The sequence below is a fragment of the Gracilinanus agilis genome, chromosome 1 (assembly GCF_016433145.1).
Source record: "Gracilinanus agilis isolate LMUSP501 chromosome 1, AgileGrace, whole genome shotgun sequence".
Taxonomy (NCBI): domain Eukaryota; kingdom Metazoa; phylum Chordata; class Mammalia; order Didelphimorphia; family Didelphidae; genus Gracilinanus; species Gracilinanus agilis.
Window position 1 is genome coordinate 9,893,728 of NC_058130.1, and position 21,285 is coordinate 9,915,012.

The following is a 21,285-nucleotide window of genomic DNA, read 5'->3' on the forward strand; positions in this document are numbered from 1 at the left end:
TTTTATGATGCGTGCAGAGGGGAGTTCAGCCTCTTTTCAGAAAACAAGGTCAAATCCCTGCAAATGGGGGCAAAGCAGGTCACCGAGCAAACAGGGCAGTTCCAGGGATGTGGCAGCCAGCATCGACAGTATGGGGGAAAGGTCACGTTGAAAAAAACCAGCATTTGCAGGGATGCTGTAGCACCCAGAGAGACTAATTTCCTCACCAGCATCTGTGACTTAGAGAATTCATTCTCTTTAGGTTTTTAGGAAAGCTGTAGTAGTTGCCATAGTAACCTCTCCTCCCAAAATATAGCCCTAAAGAAGCACAGCCAGTGGGAGGGGGTCTTATCTGCCCAGTAGATTCCCTTGCGTGAATGGAAAGTAAATATATGGGAATCCATTGCTCTGCTGTTGAAGGGTAATCTGGTTGTCTTCTGGAACCTTTTTGTTGTATAGTGATGCATTCTCAGTATTTTCTAGTTTGTCTTGCTGTCTTTTTAAGCTTAGGCCTAAGTCCTGATTCTGACACATACTGGCTGTGTGAATCTGAGCAAATCTCATAACAGCTCTATGCTAGAAGCAACCAAGTAAGATAGCTGCAGAGAAGGTGCCGTCCTACCCTGGGAAAGAGATTCTCCTCACCTGGGAGTTCCCTGAACCAGTCAAATCACAAATCCATCATCCTATCTCTTTAACTGCATTGGGGTCAGTTAGAGTAAATTAATGTCAGTTTATAAAAGTTAGGGGAAGGAGGAAGAAAAAGAAGCAATCTCAGGAAATGAGAACTACCTGTAACGGGAAGAATTGTTAGAAGGGAGTAAGTAGAAAATTGGGTGAACTGCAGAGATTATAACTTATGGCCTATCTTCTGTGACCAAAGGACAGCCATTACCTGGATCCTCAATGGTTCACCTTGTTCTTCATTGTACTATTGGCAGCCATCACAGTGTTAATGACGTTACCCATTTGTTAGTTGGTCTGCCTCCGAGAACAGACTGAGACCTAGAATCTTAACAGAAGAAGAGCAGTTCCTGACACCAAGATATTGCTTTGTGGTTCAGCAAATATATTCTAGAAATGAACTCACTTTACTCTCATAATAATGATGAGCAGGTTAATCCTAAAAAAATGGGAAGACCTACATGAAATTTGAAGGTGAAATGAATAGATCAAAGAAAATATTATTTGTAAAGAGAAATATTGTTTGAAGAATGACTTGTACATGTCCACCTCTAGGGAAAGAACTGATAAATAGAAACAAGCAAGACATAGTTTTATATATACATGTATCTTTTTGTCAAGTGATGCCTCTCTAGTATAGGGAGTGGAGAAGAGGTAATAGATATCTGACAAATTTAATGTAACAAACACATTTTTAAAGTAAGACAAAATAACCACATAGGAAGGGTGGCAAGAAGGCAGAGGCACTATGATGAAGTATTCCTATATGACAGGGGCAAAAACAGAAATAGAGCTTTGCTTGTGCCATTCACATAGATGCGTGCTCCAGCTTGGATCCCGCTCAGGTCTCTTGATTCCAGTCCTAGCATTGTTCCCACTCTTCTAGAGATCATAGGTGATAGAGATCAAAAACCAAGGGCCAGAGATTGAGATAACAAGCCCTAGATCTCACTACTAAGAAATCTCATAGCTGGGATTTGCACCCAGATACTCAGATTCTAAATCCAGCCTTCTTTCTGCTGCTTCTTAGAGATAGAGATACGAAGAAAAAGGTGAAAAGGAAGCTCCAGAAGCCCTCTGACAAGATACAAGAGAGTGAGGAAGGCATGGGGATAGCAAGTGGTACCTTTTGATGATCAAATGAACAGAATCATCTATTCCCTACCAATGAGGAAGTTATGGAAGGAAGACATCCAGAGAAGATAGGGGTTATTTGAGCAATGGGAAAGTCAGCACGTTGGACTGTCCAAAAGGCTTCTCCCTCTCCTTGAACACAGATTGAGTTGAGTCATTTAATTGTCACCTTCAAGTCCAACAGTCTTTACTGGAGGGGTTGTGGTTCTAGGTCTATCTTCTCATGGCATTTTCCCCACTTTGCCCTGGGAAAGAATTAGGCTATTTTCCTTTCTCAATAGGAGTAGAGGGTAGGGAACAGGTATTTATGGAGCACCTGCCATGTGCTAGGTGTTATGCTAAGCACTTTTTAAAAATATTAATCCCTGGGGGCAGCTGGGTAGCTCAGTGGAGTGAGAGTCAGGCCTAGAGACAGGAGGTCCTAGGTTCAAACCCAGCCTCAGCCACTTCCCAGCTGTGTGACCCTGGGCAAGTCACTTGACCCCCATTGCCCACCCTTACCACTCTTCCACCTATGAGACAATACACCAAAGTACAAGGGTTAAAAAAAATATATTAATCCCTTTGATCCATGACTGAATCTGAGAAATCACCTTTCTTGAAGGAACCAAAATTGATCAGCTTCAATTAGATTCTTAAAAACTTCACCGAAAGTAAATATGACTGACTCACAACATGCCTCAGATGTTTCTGAATCCTAAAGCATTTCCTCATACCAACATCTGGGCCTTGGAATGAGGGAAATAAATAGACAAGCCCCACAACATGTGATTTGTGTCATTTGAATTTTTCTTAATGATAACAATTCCAATGGAAAAACTGTCAAAAGGTTTTTCATCTGAAGTTGGCAGCTGTATTTATAGCTGGAAATTCCTGCTGTTGACATCTTTTCTCACACATAAATCTGAATCAAGTATCCCCTGTTGTAAACTGAGGGCCCTGAGAGACCTTGCACATCGTGAGACCTCACATCATCATGTCCAGGTCAAGAAAAGCTTTGGTTAAAATATCCAAGCTCTGTCCAGCCGCTTGTGGACCCCTTTCTCTGTGTGACATCTCATTTTCTATATGAGTTATTAGCAGGACATCCTCTGGTTAAAGATAAAGATGTTTCCTTGGTTGCTAGGCTCTTTGCCTAAGGTTTCCTCATCATCATTTTGTGCCAAAGACCTGCTCTTCGGTACCACAGGTGTTTATTAGACCCCTCCTATGCATGGGGACACAAATAAAGTAGTCCCCACTCTCAGGGACCTTCTTTTCTTCTGCAGTGATCTAGGCTCTCTGCATTCTTATAGCATTAGATGACCCATTGCCCCTACTAGAAAGGGTTCTAGATAAACCATGGCAAGAACTCTGATTTTGGGAGCAGGTAGAACTTATTTTGGGTATTGATTTCCAACCTCTGATTTCTATGAATGACAATAAATTCCCTAGCCCAGACACTTAGCCCTGTTCTAGCTTATGGAATGTGGAACCTTGTTTCATTTGTCCTTTAACCTATGGCTCTGTTCTGAGGACTTTTCCTCTCACTAGTGCAGCCTTGATGCTCTGCAGGTGACACAGCAGGCAGTGTTCTCAAAAGAAGTTTATTCCCAATGAACAGTTGTTGGCAACAGAAGAACTCATTTAGTCTCCTTGGTTTCAGTATGAAGGGGGATGCTCTTCCCGTACTAGTCCTCCTCTTTACATTCTTCATCAGCTTTCTGGGCCCTTTAAGGCGACTCCTGTTCTAAAGGGCACAGATCAGTGGGAGGAAGGGTGTGTAGGTGGTGTAGATTATTGGTATTTCCTAAGATTGTTTGATATACAAAAGGACTCACTTGAAATAGTACCCCCCTTCCATTTTATACACATCTATTTCCATTGAATTTGTTAAAAATTCTATTTCCAAAATATGTTCTGGAGTAACCCCATTGCAGAGAGCAGGCCCCATGTCTACCTAATTGCCACTGAGTTATCTTTCCCAACCTAGAAGCTGACACACAGTAGATGTGTACTAAAAGCTTGTTCAATAACAAATTAATGCCCTCTGAAGAGACAAGCAGGATAAGGTGGTGTCGTTGGTCAAGATCATATTGCTGGACCTTCTGGGGCTTCCCTTCAGTGTTGGTCTTGGAAGGAGTTTCTTACTGTGCAAATGCCCTAGAGGTCATTAAAAGGGAAAAGTAAACTTTGCAAGAGGAAATGTTCAAATTACCTGCCACAAATCATTTGGCTACAAAAGCCTTTTTTGCTTGGAAATGTCTTGGATGAAATGCAGGAGACCTTGAGACGCTCATCTAAACGTGTGCTGTTTGCCATCCCTTTCTTTGAAACATCCTTTCTCTCCTCACAGCAAGTATGCCCACGAGTGAGACGGAGTCAGTGAATACTGAGAACATCAGTGGAGAAGGGGAAAACCAAGGGTGCTGTGGCCGTCTGTGGTAAGTGTGCAGATTTCGTTCCTCCACTTTCTTGTGGGCCATTTGCTGCCTGGGCTGAAGTTTGGGAAAGGCGTTGAGAAAACTAGTTTTTCCTTCTTTTGGTTAAGGACACCAGTGCTCCCTCAGGCTGCTACTTGTGGAAAGGACCATGATGCTGCCACTACCGAGCCTCTGGGCGTAGGTTGTAAGGGTAGAAGTTCTTACAAACTCATGCTTGGTGTGTGCTCTTAAACAACAACAAAAAGACAGCTCATTGACTGTCTGATTCTAAAGTGTTAAATATTGAAGATCCCCGGCCTGGGTGACTTGGGTACACCACTGAAGAACCAAGAATAATGACTTGCTTTTTCAGCCAGAGCTTTTTTCATTCAAATCCTCTAATAACTCTCACTTAAAGCATGGTCTCTTCTGCAGCCCTGCTTGGGGGCCCTACAGCCAGCTGTGACAAGAGAAGCAATCTGGAATGGGCTACTCTAAATATATGCTCTGGTGCTCAAGTGAATTTGGGACCAAGCGAGCGTTTAGGCCACTGAAGGAAGCAGGTTGATTTTGAGAAAGAATATGGTTTTCCCTGGGAAAAAAAACAACACAACATCCCAATATTCTAAAGAATAGCTAAAATGGAGTCAAGAGAATACATGCCAGCTTCTTACCCATCCTACTGAACACTTCTCCTCTGGTGACCTCTAGCTTCCTTTGGGAATTAGGATTTAAAGTGTCCACTGTGTGCCCAGCAGAGTTCTCCTTCAAGGGTTGAGGTAGAGCTGACCACTACATCATTTGGGACATCCCAGCATTATATTTGATGCCATGGTCTCATTTAGTGGTGGTGGGCCTTGTGAAAAATGTAGAGAAATAGGCCCTTTCCTGCTTGGGTCTCTGAATGGGGGTGGCTCAGGGGAGGAGTTTCTGTGTTCTCTCTTCACCTAGCTGTGAATACAGCCCTGTAGAGTTGAAGCCCCTGGACAGGGTTGTCTTTGGTTTCCAAGCCTGAGTTTTTAAGATAAAAGGATTATGGGAAATGTTGTTCAGGAACCTTCTCAACAATCTGTTTTGGTTTTTGTGTCTTTCAGTCAAGCAATCTCCAAATCCAAACTCAGGTCAGTATTTTTCTTTTTTGTCCATAGTTCTCTGGTTCTTTCTCCTTGTCTTTCCACTCTTCCCCTCCACTTCCCCCATACCTTAAAAGAAACCAGTTCTGAGCTGTTGACTTTTACCATGAAGTTTATGACTTAATTTTTAAAAATCAACCAGACACTTGTTTTTTTAGTGCAGACTATATTTATTGCCTGATACTTGGCATCAGGGAATCCAGACCTGAATAAGAGGTAGCCTCTGCTGGCCTGCAATTTGTAGCCTTTCAGGGGAGGTAGGTCACATTCACTAGTCAAGAGCAGTGTCAGCACAGACCCACATTTTCCTTCTTCATTAATGTTGTTTGGTCTTAGACAAGGGAAAAAATGGATTTTGAGTCCAAGGATTTAAATTTGAATCCTGCTTCTGCTGCCTGCCCAAGTCACTTAAATCTCTCTGGGCTTCAGCTTCCATATCATAAAATAAAGGGGTGGGACTAGATGAATGCTATGGTCCATTTTAGCTCAAAATGTTAAAATCCCACAAGGTCGATGTTATTCCTATAATGGCTGACCAAGGTGAACCTCTCTGATTTCCAGTGGCTCCTGCCATGTGTCATGTAGCTGTGTGTGATGAAGTTCAGCCTTGCTTTCCTAGGTAGACATTTTCCAAATCACCCAGAATATTTGCTGCTTTTCCTCCTTTCCCTCCTTTGTAAGCTCTGGGAGCAGGTTGAATGGTGTATCCATCTAACTTTCCTTTGGAAGGGCAGATCCCTAATGGCCACCCTCTTATAAGCATCTAGTGCCACACAGAGGGCTCCCTTAACATAGTTCGTGCCCTGTCACTCACAGCCTAGGGATCCCCCTGAGCCCTATCTCACAGTCAGCAGTTGCTGGCCCTGCTGAGCCCTTCTCCACACTACTGGCTCTTGGGTGTTGGCAGACATCAGAGCACTAGTCTAAGGGGACATGGAAAACGAGTCCCTGTGGCATGAAATGCTTTTCATAGTAAATCTGGCTAAGCAAGATCATATTTTCCATAATTACAAACAGGAGCCTGAGGTAGATGGAAAGGATGTACTACTTGCCTATTTGCTCGACTATTTCATTTTTATGAAAATACGATTCAGTATTAGCTCTGCTTAGGAAGGTCGATTATGAGCATTGCTCTTTTGTGAAGACTTATCCTTCGATAGAATTGCTGACTCTGCCAAGCCTAAAAAGGCTTGAAAGATTTTGGGGGGGTCATGATTTCTGGATAATATTTACATCTAATAAATTCTGTCTAATGGCTCAAAAACCTGGGTGACTTTGTCCAGAGGAAGATTCCAGCACATATACTTGTACTAAACAGACTACATATATCATAGGGATGTGTGAGTGTTATTTTTTCTTTTATTTCTATGAACATAGAGTGTTCTTGTTGAAGTGATAGGCTGAGGGTTTGAATTACTTATAAAATATTCTGTACTAAGGAAGTCAGACAGAGTCCCTAATATCTTAAAAGGATGATGAAAACCAAGACAATTCATTTAAAAATGTGTATTTTGAGACCAGCATAAAATCAATGCTTCTTGAAGATATTAAGATTTGCGCTATTCATTCCTTCTCTTCGTGCCATTCCCTCCTCCCCATCCCACTTATTTTCCCTGCTATCCTGGGAGCTTGGTCAGTGCACACTCAGGTAGCCGGACTTTCATATATTTCAGCCGGCGTTGGCGTCGCTGGAACCGTTTCAATCGGAGAAGATGTCGAGCTGCGGTGAAATCGGTTTCATTCTATTGGCTGGTGATCGTCTTAGTGTTCCTCAACACCTTGACGATTTCCTCTGAGCATTATAATCAGCCCGATTGGTTGACACAGATTCAAGGTATAAGAAGAAAGCATTTTACATTTGTTTTGAATTTTGGATTACTAAGAACTCTTAGTAGTGGTATAGTTTGCTGCGATATTCAGTATGAATGATTCTGATGAGTGTTCATATGAAAAGCTAAGCAATATCCTAAATTCCTTGAGATCCCCACATTTCTACCATATGAGTACACAATTGCAGAGCACCAGACCTTGAGGTAGGAGATCCTGGGTTCAAATCCGGCCTCAGACACTTCCTCCCTGTGTGACCCAGGGCAAGTGACTTAACCCCCATTGCCAACCTCTTACCACTTTTCTGCCTTGGAACCATGGCTTAGTATCGATTCTGAGGCAGGGGGTGAGGGTTTTAAAAAAATACGATACCTAGACTATCCATAACCCTAAGAAAACCTGGCAATGCATTAGAGTTTTCAAAGTGCTTCACAGATGGTATCTTATGCCTCATAGCAACCCTATGAGCGAGACATGGTGGGTCCTTTGAGCCCTATTTGACAGCAGAGAAATGACTCACAAGCCACAAGGTCATTATGGTCAGAAGCTAGATCTCAAGACCTGCTGTCTTTAGGTCCTGAGATCTCTCCACTGAACCCAGAACTACAGTTATACTTCACTGAGGCCATCATACCCACTCCACTGTGACCTTCCAATCAGCTGAGGAGGGATGTGCTTACTGAGGCTGCCATTGATAATGTGGGCTAAGGGTTGTTATTCTTAGGCCAGTTAGCATTTATGAAGGCTTCCTATGTGCCTGGCACTTTGCTAAGCACCAGAAGAACAAATAAAAGAAGAAGGTAAGACCACCAGGAGCTTGCATTCTAATGGGAGATGAGCACAGGCTCCACATTGTAGGGAGGGGTGCGTCCCTTAATATGGACATTCTGGGAGGATCCAGTCAATGGGAGGAAGGGGCTTTGGAGGTGGGAACTCAAAGGGTCAGGGGGCTTCCATGGCATGGGAGAGAAAGGGAATCTGCAGGGGAAGAGAGAAGACACACCTTCGAGTTCACGATGACATCAGTATAGATGGTCCCACCCCAGCAAATGCTCTGGCCTCTCCTTCACTTTCTGGGTTTTGGAGAGCAGCCGGAGCCAGTACATGCTTCTCCTAACACAGGCTAACGCAGTAATGATCCTCTCGGCAATTAGCACTGCTGGTCCTGAGAAAGTAGGCCTGCTCCCTCTGCTGGACCTGTGGCCAAAGCCTTGCCAGCTTCCCAGGGTGCAGCATTCAATAACTCAGAGTTATTTTGTGGTTATGGAGTATTTATTGGCATCATCAGCACCAGCAGCAGCATCGCCATCATTCCTAATCTGAGAGACTGACAGTTGAAGAGTCCTTCAGAGGTCCTCTAGTCCAGACTCCCTTATTTTACAAGAGGGGAAACTGAGACAGAGAGGTGCCATGCTTTGCCCAGTGACCCATGACTAGTTTTAGCAGAGGCAGGATGTGAACCCTGGATCCTGCTGAATAGGAGGATGTTGTCAGAGAGCACATTTCACATGCTTAAGAAAAAAGGAGGTAAAATTGTGAGTATCGATAGCTGAGATTTAGCCTGAACTTAGCATCTAGCCTTTGGCCAGGATACATAAAACATCCACCTGTGTGGACAGGACAGTTGGGCCCAGAAGCGCTGGAAGCTTCACTATCCTTCATTGAGGGTGCAAGATATGCTGGGGGTAAAAGGTGGGCTCCAGAAGGGAGAATATGTCACTGGTCAGAGCCCCCAGATTTCCAAACTGTTTGTCTTTCCAGATATTGCCAACAAGGTTCTCCTGGCCATGTTCACCTGTGAGATGCTCGTCAAGATGTACAGCCTGGGCCTTCAGGCCTACTTTGTCTCCCTTTTCAATCGGTTTGATTGCTTCGTAGTGTGTGGCGGGATCACTGAGACAATCCTGGTAGAATTGGAAATCATGTCTCCTTTGGGCATCTCTGTGTTTCGGTGTGTCCGCCTCTTGCGTATTTTCAAAGTGACCAGGTAGGAAAGCTGGGGCTTCCTCTTCTCCCCGAGAAGATTTGAGTATTTGAATGTGCACGTGTGTTTGCATGACCCCTGGGGCATCTGCCTTAACCTGTGTTCTCACTTGTAGGCACTGGACGTCCCTGAGTAACTTGGTGGCATCTTTGTTAAACTCAATGAAGTCCATCGCTTCCCTACTTCTCCTGCTTTTCCTCTTCATCATTATCTTCTCATTGCTTGGGATGCAGCTGTTTGGAGGAAAATTTAATTTTGATGAGACCCAGACAAAGAGGAGCACCTTCGATAATTTTCCTCAAGCTCTTTTAACAGTGTTTCAGGTAACTTTTCTCTCTCCTTGGTGCCACCGTTGTGGGCTGGCTGGTTGTAAGCACTGTGCTAAAGACTAAAGATGCAAATCCAGTAGTTACAGGTCCTCCAGGTGCTTTCTTCCCTTCTCCCAAGGGGACGTGGCATCTACACAGATCTGAGGGTTTGTAAGAAGGAATGTAGGTTAAGAGTTGTGGGGGTTCCCAGAGACCTTGTATGGATGGTGTGCCAGTCTGGCCCAGTTAAAGAAAGTAAGAGAGGGAGGAAGGTCCAACAAGACTGGAATTACTATATGGGTCCAGATTACAAAGTTCCTCTTTTATCCTAGAGGCAATAAGACGCTACTTGGGTTGATTGAATAGGAGACTTGCATATGACTCTTTAATAAAAATTACTTTAACAGTAGTATACAGGATGGGCCAGTGAGAATGGAAAGGTTTATGTCAGGGAGATCACTTAGTAGGGTATTCCAATATACATGCTGAAGGCCTGGACTAAAGTGACAGATAGCCTTGTGAGTGAAGAGAAGGGGTCAGATGCCAGAGAAGAAAGAAATGGCCAGATTTGAGAATAAATTGGAAATGTGAGGTGAAAGAGAATGAGTCTAGGGCAAATCTAAGATTATAAGCCTGGGAGAACGGGAAGATGATGGTGTCTAACAAAAACAGGGAAGTCTGGAAGAGGTGAGATTTTAGGGGAAATGAGAATGAATTCAGTTTTGGAAATATTGAGTATGAAATGTCTATGGGATGCCCAGTGTAAAATGTCTTATGGGGATTTGTTGTGGCAAGGCTACAACTCATGGGAGAAACAGGCTGAGTGGTCTAGATGTGAGAGTCATTCCTATCAACAAGAGATGATAGCAAATCCCAATGAGGGGAGCCAGTGAGGTTACCAAGAGAGAATAGAAATCATTAGAAAAGAGGAGGGCCAAGGACTTAAACCACTGGGAACATCCAAAGTTAGGGACAGAAAACCACTTGCGGAAAGCCATAGAAAAGAAAGATGGAATATTGTGGTAAGGGAAGAGCTGCCAGGCCTAGTTAATTAGATGAGAAAGCGTAAAGATGAGAAATCTGAGCTAAGACTGGAAATGTCAGTGTCAGACAGAGAAGTTAATTCTAGAGGCAATAGGGGAGCCCTCATTGAAGATTTTGGAGTAAGGGCCTGAAATGACCAGACCTGGGTTTTAGGAGGCTGGATCAGATAGGACAAGGCCATGGATCCAGGGACATCATTGAAGAAACTCTAGTAATAGTCTCATAAGATTGTAGATCATGAGGGACTGAACCAGCATGCGTTAGGAGGCTGCCCAAATGGTTAGGCCGTCTCCCTTTGTCTTCAGAAGACAATTTGCAATTGTTCTGCATCTTTCTAAATGATCCCTCTGTGAATAGACCAGTGCCCTGGTATAGTTACACCCTGGAATCCATTTATTATACATCTTATTCCATCACTCTATGTGAGGCAGCTTTGGTTGTTGACCATTCGATTTAACTTTAGTTGTTTTGTTCACTCTAGATGTTAACACAAAACAAGTGACTAGAAAGTTCATTCTTTCCAAAGTGCTGGATAGCATTATTTTGCTGAAATAAAGTGCCTGCTCTCAACTACTCTCTCTGAAGAGGCAGATCTTATGGATGCAATTCAAGTCAAACAAAACAAAGCAACATGTCTAGAAAAGCCTCATTCCCAAATATATTGCCACTGGAAGAATGATTTAAGATTTGCCTCCAAGGCATAGAAGAAAAGGAGCTGAGTTTCTGTCCTGGCTCTAACACTAAGTTAAGCAAGTGACAGACTTCCATGTCTCCCTTTTTGTCTGACTGACAAAGGAGCAATGGTCTGTGCAGATGGCTGAGCATTAGTTCATGCTAGAAAGGCAGGTTATGTTTGCATCAGTGCCCTACCCTACTCTCTTCCTAGGCTGGAATCAGGGTGGAAGAAGCAATTAAAAGAGGGGACTGATGTCAGGAGACTGGGATTTCACCTTTCTTCTGCTGCTACCTCATTGAGTGACCATAGGCAAGGACTCCCATCTCTCTAAATCTGTTTCCTCATTTCTAAAATCAAATAGTTGTTCTAGAATCACCACTGAGGTCCTCCGCAAGTTGGTCACTCTGAAGAAGCAGGGCATTTGAGAACTTGGAAGGGAGCTGATGGCACATCTCCTTGGGACATCTCAACAGTACCACCTTCTCCCACCAAGATTTTTGATAGTGGTTAACTGGCCTTTTAGAAGCCAGCCTCCAGTGAAGGAGAATTCACCTTCTCTTAAGACAGCCACTTCAATGTTGGACAATCCTAATCATTTTGAAGTTTGCATGCATTCTACCTAAATCTGGGCTCCAGTGCTTGCCACACATACGAAAAATGGATATTTGGAGCAATTTGCTGAAAGCTTATTGATTTAGTGAGCTTTAATGAGATTGATTCTTGAAGATTCTCATCCATTATAGGGCTGGTGACCTCTGATTTCATTGGTATAGAAGATTCCCAATTAAAAAAAACTCCCTCTACCATTTCCCTTTGGCATCTATGTTGCCATTTATAGTCTTAGAGTTTTGTCAGAGGCAGTAACTAAATGACTTGCCGAGGCTCACGCAGGTAGTACATATTAGAGGTGAAACTTAAACCCATGTCTTCTATACTCCTAAGCCAGCTCTCTATCTCCTCCACCCTGCTGATTCCCAATAACATAACTTGTACAAATCTGATTCTGAGCCTCACAAGCAGTGGAGAATGACTGGCATGAGAGATGCTTCTCCTAGACTGGCCAGCATTTCTGAGAGGCATGGCAATACTTTCCAGCTCTCTAAGGACTTTGACAGAGAAGAGGGCTACCTCAGATTTATGTCCTGTAGCTCCAATAGAGTCTGCACTTGGATATTGGTGGAGGCAGCAGGGCCTAGGAGGAATATCAACTGGCTGTGGAACTCAACTCCTGACCCTGACTTTTACTTGGCCATTAATTCCTTTAGTTCATCTGTAAAAAGAAGGGATTGAATTTAGATGGGCTTTGAAGTCCCTTCCAACTTGAGATCTCTGATCATAGATCCTGTGAAGTTATGGAGACATAAATTTTGATGTAATATTAATGATTAGATTAATCACAACAATTAAAGTTGTCTGAAATTGTCTCCAGAGGGAATTAGTTCCTGCCAGTAGAGGTATTAAATCAGAGGCTGGATTGCCATTTGTCAGACGTGTCCTACAAATATTATAGAAATTGGCTTTGACCAATAAAGTCCCTTTAAACTCTTCATGAAATTCTGTGATTCTTAAAAAGTACTTGATACTGTTCAGAAAGGCATCTTAACTATGCAGAGATAAAATCACTGCCTACTGCAAAATTATTTTTCTTGTTTGAATAAATATGGGAAGGAGGCTCAGTTAGAAGATCCTTGGGGAGCTCTTCAAAACTGACTTAATAGAGTCTAAGCAAAATCCCTTTAGCTAAGTCCAGTAGACCAGCCTAAAGATTGGTCAGCCCTAGGGCTGTCCAGTTAGACTTGCATTAGCTTACCTGAGTGTTAGCAATGATGATCCTAATGACTCTTGAGCAACTGTCCTCTATAGGCATTTACTGCCTTTACTGTGGGTCACATTTGTGTTAAAATTCTACGTTGACCATTCCTTCTTTCCTCTTAGTCTTGGTATGACTTGGCTTCTAAATAACTTCAGTATTTAGCCCATTTGTGATTTCATTGGTGTGGGTACAGATCATAACCCCCCTCTTGTTTAGAAGATATTTTAACTAGAGGATATCTAAATTGTAAGCTGTTCACCTGGTAGAGTTCATCAACTGAGAGGAAGAAAGGGAACCAATAGAGATTAGAACTCTTGTTTTATTACTGTCAATGTTTATCTGAATGCATTTTGTACTGGGTTGACTTAGCCCTAAGGATTCTGAGTGAGAGGAGACTGAATTTGAAATCTTGACTATGTGGTATATGCCTGTTAGGACTATAAATATGTGTGGAGCTTTGGGAATACATCGTATGAGAAAGTGGGTAGAGATGAATCTTTCTGTTTTATATCAACTCTATGCAGTGGATGTATTCATGTAATATGGAATGTGATGGAAAAGGTTTAGGCGTGTTCAGGAGCCTGTGAATATCTTTAGGAGACAATTTTTTGGTAAAATAATCAAATAGATCTTTGTCTCCTTCTACCAGTGACAACTCACATTTGCATCTTAGATTCTCACAGGTGAAGACTGGAATGCTGTCATGTATGATGGAATTATGGCTTATGGGGGCCCATCTTCTTCAGGAATGATAGTTTGCATATACTTCATCATCCTCTTTATTTGTGGTAATTGTATCCTTCAGTGCTGGCCAGAAGCAGTTGTAGAGTTATGAACAAATGATTGTGATGGCATATTCATGGTTCATTACTTTGATGAGCTCTTTAATGTTGTTTTGGGGAATCGTTTTTTCATTTTAATTCCATTTCATTAAGGGTATAGTTATTGAAGAAGAGAAATTCCCCATAGCCCTTTAAAAATTAAAGCTGCCATGGCATGAGCTTTGGCAGAAGAACAAGAGCCATGCCATGTACCATGTGGGTAAGACCGATGGTTTCTCACTCGACCACATTCTGTGGCTGGCAGAGATATCAAAAGATGTTTGTAGAAGAGTGTGGCTCACAGTTATGTAACAGAGAACTCTAATGAGAATCTGTCATTCTCTAGTTTATCTTATTCCTTCCTGAACCTGTTTATATTTTCAGCCTGTAATTTCCTATTTTGGTGATGAATTCTAAGTAAGTCCCTACAATGTTTGGGTCAAGTAGTATTTCCTTCTTTTTTTTTTTCGAAAACCAGCCCCTTTCCAACTTCAAGAGCTACCCTAGATTTGGACTATTTTGAGAGTTGATGAAGAGTTATGCGTTCCCTTTCTTCTTCTCCTTAATGATTTTGTAAATGTAATCCTACCACCCTTTGTCTCTTTCTGTATCACTGTGGCTTCTCTAACTTTGCAGTTATACAGTACCATGATTAGTCATCAGATCTGACACATACCTAGGAACAGAGCTAATTTCCCCAGTGACCAAAACAGAGCAAAATCTGAAGCGTATATTGTATCCTTAAAATGATTTGGATCAGATATTCTGTTGAATGTTTTCTTGGCCATTGCGGTGGACAATTTGGCTGATGCTGAAAGTCTGAATACTGCCCAGAAAGAAGAAGCAGAAGAAAAGGAAAGGAAGAAGACTGCCAGGTAAATGGAGCCAAGCCTAGAGCTTTAAGCCCAGAGGAGCTTCCCCTGACCTCATCTGTCAAAGTAGGGTTTAGAACAGATGACCTCCAGTGGCTGTCACTGAGTCATGGCTGAAAGTTCATGACATCTGATCATATGGCTAGAGCCATGGAAAAACCCCAGGTAGCTTGAAATGACGGGCCCCCCTTGGAATAGTAGAAGTGGCCCTGCAGTGTAATTAGGTTCAAGGGTATCCATTTTAGACATTTGGTGTAATTGGAAATAGGGACTAAGAAAGCCAGGATCTCCCAACTACCCCCAAACATTTCAGTGCCATTGCCTCTAAACTTTATATGGGAACTCAGAATGTCCTTGTGCTTAAAGAATGGATGTACTTAGTTTTAGTATCATCAAATAAATGATGTAATCAATATTTGTCTTTGAGATGAGAATTTCAATAAAATCCCTTTCATGAATCTAACACATAGAGACTAATGGGAAGTTCTTGGGTTTGAGGAATATTATTTTTTCAAGGTGAATGTTTCTAGTCAAACCCTGACTTTCAGGGAAATATCATCCATGCAGAATAGCAACTATCATTATTTCACATTTAGAGCTTATTTCTGTTCTCTTCTCTATAGAAAAGAGAGTCTGGAGAATAAGAAGAATGACAAGCCTGAAGTCAACCCAATGGCCAACAGTGATCACAAGGTGTTTGTTCCAAAGTCTTCCTTTCTATTCCATTATGATGGACTGTGCTGTTGTCAGCCCACAGAGCCTCTGGGCAATCATTGTCCATGGATAGTGGGTGCGGCTTCTCATGCTGTCATTGTCTGTGGTCAAAATGTCAAAATAAGATGAAGCTAGAGATGGGAGGTCCTAGGTTCAAATTCTGACCTCAGACACTTCCCAGTTGTGTGACCCTGGACAAGTCACTTAACCCCCATTGCCTAACCCTTACCATTCTTCTGCCTTGGAACCAATGCACAGTATTGATTCCAAGATGGAAGGTAAGAATTTTTTTTAAATAATAAGATGAAGCCTTGCTGAATTGGAGTATTGCTGTAGACCTTTCCCTGATTTTGTGACTTCCATGGCATCTAGCATTGGACAATGAGATTAGTCATAGTCACTTTGAAGGGACTGAGAGAGTGCCAGCTGAGGTCTACTGCCCTCTGGGGTCAGAGCCTCAGCAGCTTGAGGAAAAGGTAGGAGATGAGAAACCCTCGTTGATAAGAAGAGATGGGTGGGCTCAGGTGGGCTTTGCAGGGCAGGTATGCTCAATTATTCTAGGGAGTTTCTTCCTTTTTATTTGGTCCCTGGAATAAGCACTTAATCACTCCCAGTTAGTCTAATTTCATAGGACTACATCTCTTCCTCTTTTCACCCTTTTTTTTTTTTGGTCTGGGGGTGGAGACTATTCAGTAGTGTTCTGGCCTTCCCATCTTTATGTCCTCATGGGAGGCACTCTCTCATTCGGGTCAGATAGGCATGCGCTTATTCTGTGACATCTATTTCAAGCTTCAAGAGTTGCTCCTCCTCACCCTAGGCCTCCTTCCATTGCTGTAGGTTATAATCGATGATTACAGAGGAGAGGATGAAGACAAGGACCCCTACCCACCTTGTGATGTACCAGGTATGGTGCTCTGCTTTATTTCTTAGACCCTGTGGTTCAGGCAGATTCTTGAGGAAGTACTCAGATTTATTGTAGAAACCATTTCCGTGGCTGTTTAACTCCTTTAGGTACAGTAAGATGCTGTTGACTTCAGTCTATTCCCTTACATGCTTCTCCTCAGGCACAGACCTCAGGCCTGACTCTGACTGGCCATCCTGCAAGTGAGAGAATGCAGTGTGTCCTTCTTAGGAAAGCCCCCAGCATGGGGATCCCCTCGATACTGGGCTGGGATTGTCATCTGGGTGACTGAAGGACAAGCAGCCTGCTTTTGTCCACAGGGTTTGTTAGGGAGGAAGTTGAGTCTTTACCAACCACTCAGGACAGTGGTTAAAAGAAGCATCCAGTTGAGATTCATAGAAGTTCTGACCAATTTTCTTGTCATTCACTGTTAGTCTTCTAATCTGATAGGAAAGGAGTTGTTTTCTTCTCGTTCTCTCTTGTGTTTCCACACTTGCCCAATAAGTTGAAAAGTGAAACTCTTGGTCAATTTTGACCTCTTTGAAAGAGATATGTTTTCACTGCAGTGAATCTTCTTCCACCAATGTATGACTTGAGCCTTATGCCCGGTAGAGTGCTTCATAAACTGCTGTGGCCAAAAAAAGGCATCGTGCATCTCACCCCATGACCTTGCCATCCTGTAGGACCAGCAAGAGCTCGGCCTTTGTGGGCCTAGCCTTTGAGAATCCAGCATCCTCTTCTTTACATGGAGCCCCTGGAGCATCACAGGCACAACCTAGGAGACCTCTGGAATTCTCACTATTGGCTTTTGTTTCAGCACCAGGGTGTATCCCCAGCTTCTCCCTAGAAAACAAAGCCATTGTCAATAGGCAGTTAGGAAGAGAAAGCAGCATGCCTGGGAAGGTAGATGAAGACTTCAAGTAGATGCTGTCATAGCATAGATGAGATGTTCACATGTTCTCCAGGGGCTAAGCTTTCAGCCTCATTGCCTCCTTCTCCCTCTTCCTCTCCCCTGTTCCTCCCTTCTTCTTCTCTCGCTCCACAGCCTAGGAAATATTCCTGATGTACAGTGAAGCTGAATATATGGGTTTGGAGGGATCACATGGATATAGGATTTAAGTTTAAGATTTGTTTTCATTATTATTGGGAATGAATGTCTAATATTTTACTTCATGCCTATAAAGCCATTTTTTATTCAAAGTAGGTGAAGAAGAAGAAGAGGAAGAAGAAGAAGATGAACCCGAAGTTCCTGCTGGCCCTCGTCCTCGAAGAATCTCAGAGTTAAATATGAAGGAGAAGATCATCCCCATCCCTGAAGGGAGCGCTTTCTTCATTCTTAGCAAAACAAACCCGTAAATATGCTTTCTGTGGGTACTTCATTTCACAGCATTATATCTAAGCCAGCATTGGCAGTTGGTGGGAGTTTCAGGGGGAATGGCTGCCCTGTTCTTGCAGTGAAGATTTGAGCTCTCCCCCCCCCCCATGGTGCTGCCATGGCTGAGGGATGCTGAACTCAGTATCAGAGGACCCGGGTTTGAATCCCTGTTGGAATTCAGACAGAGCCCTTAACCCTCTGGGCTTCAGCTTCCCCATCCATAAAAGTGCTGATTTGTTTGGCATTGAGAGCTGTAAGACAGGATCCTTTCCTACCTGGCCAGACTTCTTCCACTGCCCACAGACTGCCAGACACTGACTGCCTTGCTCTTCCTTCCAGATGGCCCTCCATCTCCTGATCTTGTGACTTCTCACTGGGTGACTCTCAGGCCTGGGAGGCTCTCCCTCCTCCCCAGACCCCAACCAGGTGGAACAGCCTGGAGTGAGGAAGAGCCAAGTTCAAATCCAGCTTGTGATCTCAGACCAGTTGTTCTGTCTACCTAAGCCTCCTAAATGTTACAGTGGGGAGGATCATAGCATCCGACACCCAGGGTCATTGGGAGGACTGGATGAGATCATCTTGGCATAGAGCCTGGAACACAGTGGATTTGTACAAATGCTAGCTATTATTCTTACTTTTAGCAGGAGGCATTTCACTGTTGTCTCCCCATTAAGATGTGATCACCTTGAGGGTGGAGACCTTGGTTTGCCTTTCTTTGAATTCTCAGTGGATCCTTTAGCATAGTGCCTATGATATAAGAAGCTCTTGTTTAAAATGCTTGTTGACTGATTAGCTGATGGAGGGGCTGAGATTAGATGCCCTCAAAGGTCCCTCTAGCCCTCCATCTCTGCAATCCCAAGGGGTGCTCTTGAGCCCTCACCTTTCTCCCTTCTCCCTTGCTTGCCTTTCTTTACATTTCTCTGAATTTCCTCTTGCCTTCCTTTCTCCCCCGCCCCTCCACAAGTACCAGCCTGCAATGACAGGATTGGCAGGGTCCACACACAGCAGAGAAGGAATTATTTGGCTCTACTCCCCCTCATGTCAACCATGAAGATCTGGTTCTCCTGAGTATGGAGGCCTCCTTTGGCCTTGCCAGTCTGTAATGATGCTTTTCCTAGCATTGTCTAGCTAGAAAAAAAACAGGTTAGCAGAGATTGTCCTTATTGCTCTTCCTCAGTGGGGCCCAGAAAGCTTTGGAGGCTGGTTTGTGTTGGAGGGAAGACTTTCTCTGGAGCCTTGTCATTCTGGGCCTCTGTTTCATTCATTCATTCATGCTCCTGACTGAAGTATAGGTGGAGGTGAGGGGATGTTGTTCAGGGATGCTCTCCAGAGTCTCACGGTGTACCTCCCCTGAGGGATATTTTCTTCAAAGTAACCTTCTTAGAGGGCAGCGAAAAGCTGTTTGCTGGGTGCCTGGTCATCCTTTGCCTTTCCTGCTGGGGAGAGGACTTGATTTCCAAGTCAGACTCTGAGTTTTAAGTCTCCCAGGCTACAGATGAGAAGTGGGAGAATAAGTGACTTATTGGCAGACGGGCTGCAGTCTTGGCTACTCGTGAGGTCTCTGTGGCTTATAGGCCAGAACCCAGATGCAGACTGGAAAATGCTGGACACCTTCAGGCTTGTAGAGTGCAGAGACAGTGGTTCGACGAGTACATAGTGATTCTGGTTGATCTTACGGAAGGTCATGAAGTCGATGCTGCCTGTCAGTTAACAAACACTGATTAGGCACCTACTAAGTGCCCAACACCAGGCTAAGCCCCGGAAAGATGAGGAAAGGCAAGAGACAGCTCCTGCCCTCGAGAAGCTACCAGTTTGGTGGGGGAGACAGCATGCAGGTGACTGTCTGAGTGAGGTATAGACAGGATGAATTGGAGAGAAGCAACAGAGAGCAGAAGCCCTGACGTGAAAGGGAATCAGAAAAGCTTTCTCTTAAAAAGCGGGATTATGACTTTAAACAGTCACTCTAGTGCAAATATCAATAATATGGAAATAGGTCCTGATCAACGACACATGTAAAACCCAGTGGAGCTGCGCGTCAGCTACGGGAGGGAGATGGGAGAGGGGAGGGAAAGAACGTGAATAATGTAACCATGGGGAAATGTTCTAAATTACTTAATTAAATAAAATTAAAAGAAAAAGTGGGATTAGAGTTTGGACTTAAAGGAGGCCAGAGAGGTAGACATTGGAGTAGAGGAGGGAGAGCGTTCCAGGCGGGGGGGGGGGGGGGGGGGAGTGAATCGGAGGAAATGTCCAGAGCCCAGAGATGGGGAGTGACCAGGAGACCCCTGTCAATCGATCAAAGAGTAGGTGGTGGGAAGGAAGGAGTAAGAAGCCTGGAAAGGTAGGAGGGGCCTAGGAAGGGCTTCGAAGGCCAACCAGAGCATTTTGTATTTGTTCCTGGAGGTGATGGGAACTGCTGGAATTTATTTGTGTGGGAAGGTTGTGATAGAGTCAGATCTTCCCTTTCCAAAAATCACTGTTGTGACTGAGTGGAGGATGGATTGGAGTGGGGAGAGGCTGGAGGCAGGCAGACCCCAGCAGCTGCTGCAGAAATTGAGGTGTGACGTGGGGAGGGTCTGTTCCAGGGTAGGGCAGAGTCAGAGGAGAGAAGGGAGTGTAAATTCAGGAGATGTTGCAAGGTCACAGGCCTTGGCACCGTATTGGCTATTAAGGGTGAGAGACAGTGAGGACTCCGTGACGACTCCTATGATGGGAGCCTGAGGGGAAAATGGTAGCATCCCAGACAGTGATAGGAAAGGTAGGAAGGGGGGATATTTTAGGGGAAAAGATAATGAGTTCTGTTTTGGACAATGGTGAGTTTGAGATACCTCTGAGACATTTCATTTTGCCCATGAGAAGTTTAAGCTGTCCAATGAGCAGTTTGAACTGCATTTAAAGTGATTTTTTTCAAGTACAGGTATTGCCGTGTCACTGCCCAAGTCAGTGCCCTCCAGTGGCTCCATTTTGCCCCAAGGCTCATGCGGAATGCTCTTTGACACTCGGAGCCCTTCATGGCCTGCTCCCTCCTACCCTCCCAGTTTATGTACACACTCCTCCTCCCTGGCTCTCTCAGAACTCTGCAGTCTAGCGCCCCTGGCCTCCTTGTGATCCTCACACAAAACACTGCATCTCTTGACTCCAGGCATGTTCATTAACTGTCCCGCATGCTTGCAATGTTCTGCTCTGCCTCCTGGCTTCTTTGGGTTTTTTGAGTCTCAGCTAAAATCCTACTTTCTCCAGGAAGCCTTTTCCAATCTCCCTTGATTGTACTGCCACCCCTTTGTGGATTATTTCCATTTCATCTTGTATGCTGTTCGTTTGTTTGCACCCTGTCTCCCTAATTAGTCTGAGGGCCTCAAGAGCAGGGATCATCTCTTGCTTTTCTTTTTTCTTCATAGTTTTGCCCAGTGTTTGCACACAGTAGGCACTTAATAAAAGTTTATCGATTGATAGACTCCCATGCTATATTGGAGGTCAGCACGCAGGTTGGGACTGAAATAGTAGATCTGAGAAATCACAGAGGGATGAGAATTGAATCCATGGGAGCTGATGAGATGACTGGGTAAATTAGTATGAAGAAAAAAGAGAAGAGGGACCAGGGCAAAGCCTTGGGGATAC

At 43.9% G+C, this 21,285-nt stretch overlaps 1 protein-coding gene across 1 annotated transcript in view; it reads left to right on the top strand.

Annotated features, from left to right (window-relative positions):
* The window catches only part of CACNA1D (calcium voltage-gated channel subunit alpha1 D), a 345,485-nt gene that overhangs the window by 232,548 nt on the left and 91,652 nt on the right, over positions 1-21,285 (top strand). The window contains exons 9-18 of the mRNA XM_044675443.1: positions 4,133-4,220; positions 5,294-5,320; positions 7,006-7,166; positions 8,921-9,146; positions 9,259-9,466; positions 13,658-13,778; positions 14,566-14,680; positions 15,301-15,370; positions 16,229-16,295; positions 17,494-17,644. Coding sequence (XP_044531378.1) covers positions 4,133-4,220; positions 5,294-5,320; positions 7,006-7,166; positions 8,921-9,146; positions 9,259-9,466; positions 13,658-13,778; positions 14,566-14,680; positions 15,301-15,370; positions 16,229-16,295; positions 17,494-17,644 — 1,234 coding nt within the window. The remainder of the gene's footprint in view (positions 1-4,132; positions 4,221-5,293; positions 5,321-7,005; positions 7,167-8,920; positions 9,147-9,258; positions 9,467-13,657; positions 13,779-14,565; positions 14,681-15,300; positions 15,371-16,228; positions 16,296-17,493; positions 17,645-21,285) is intronic.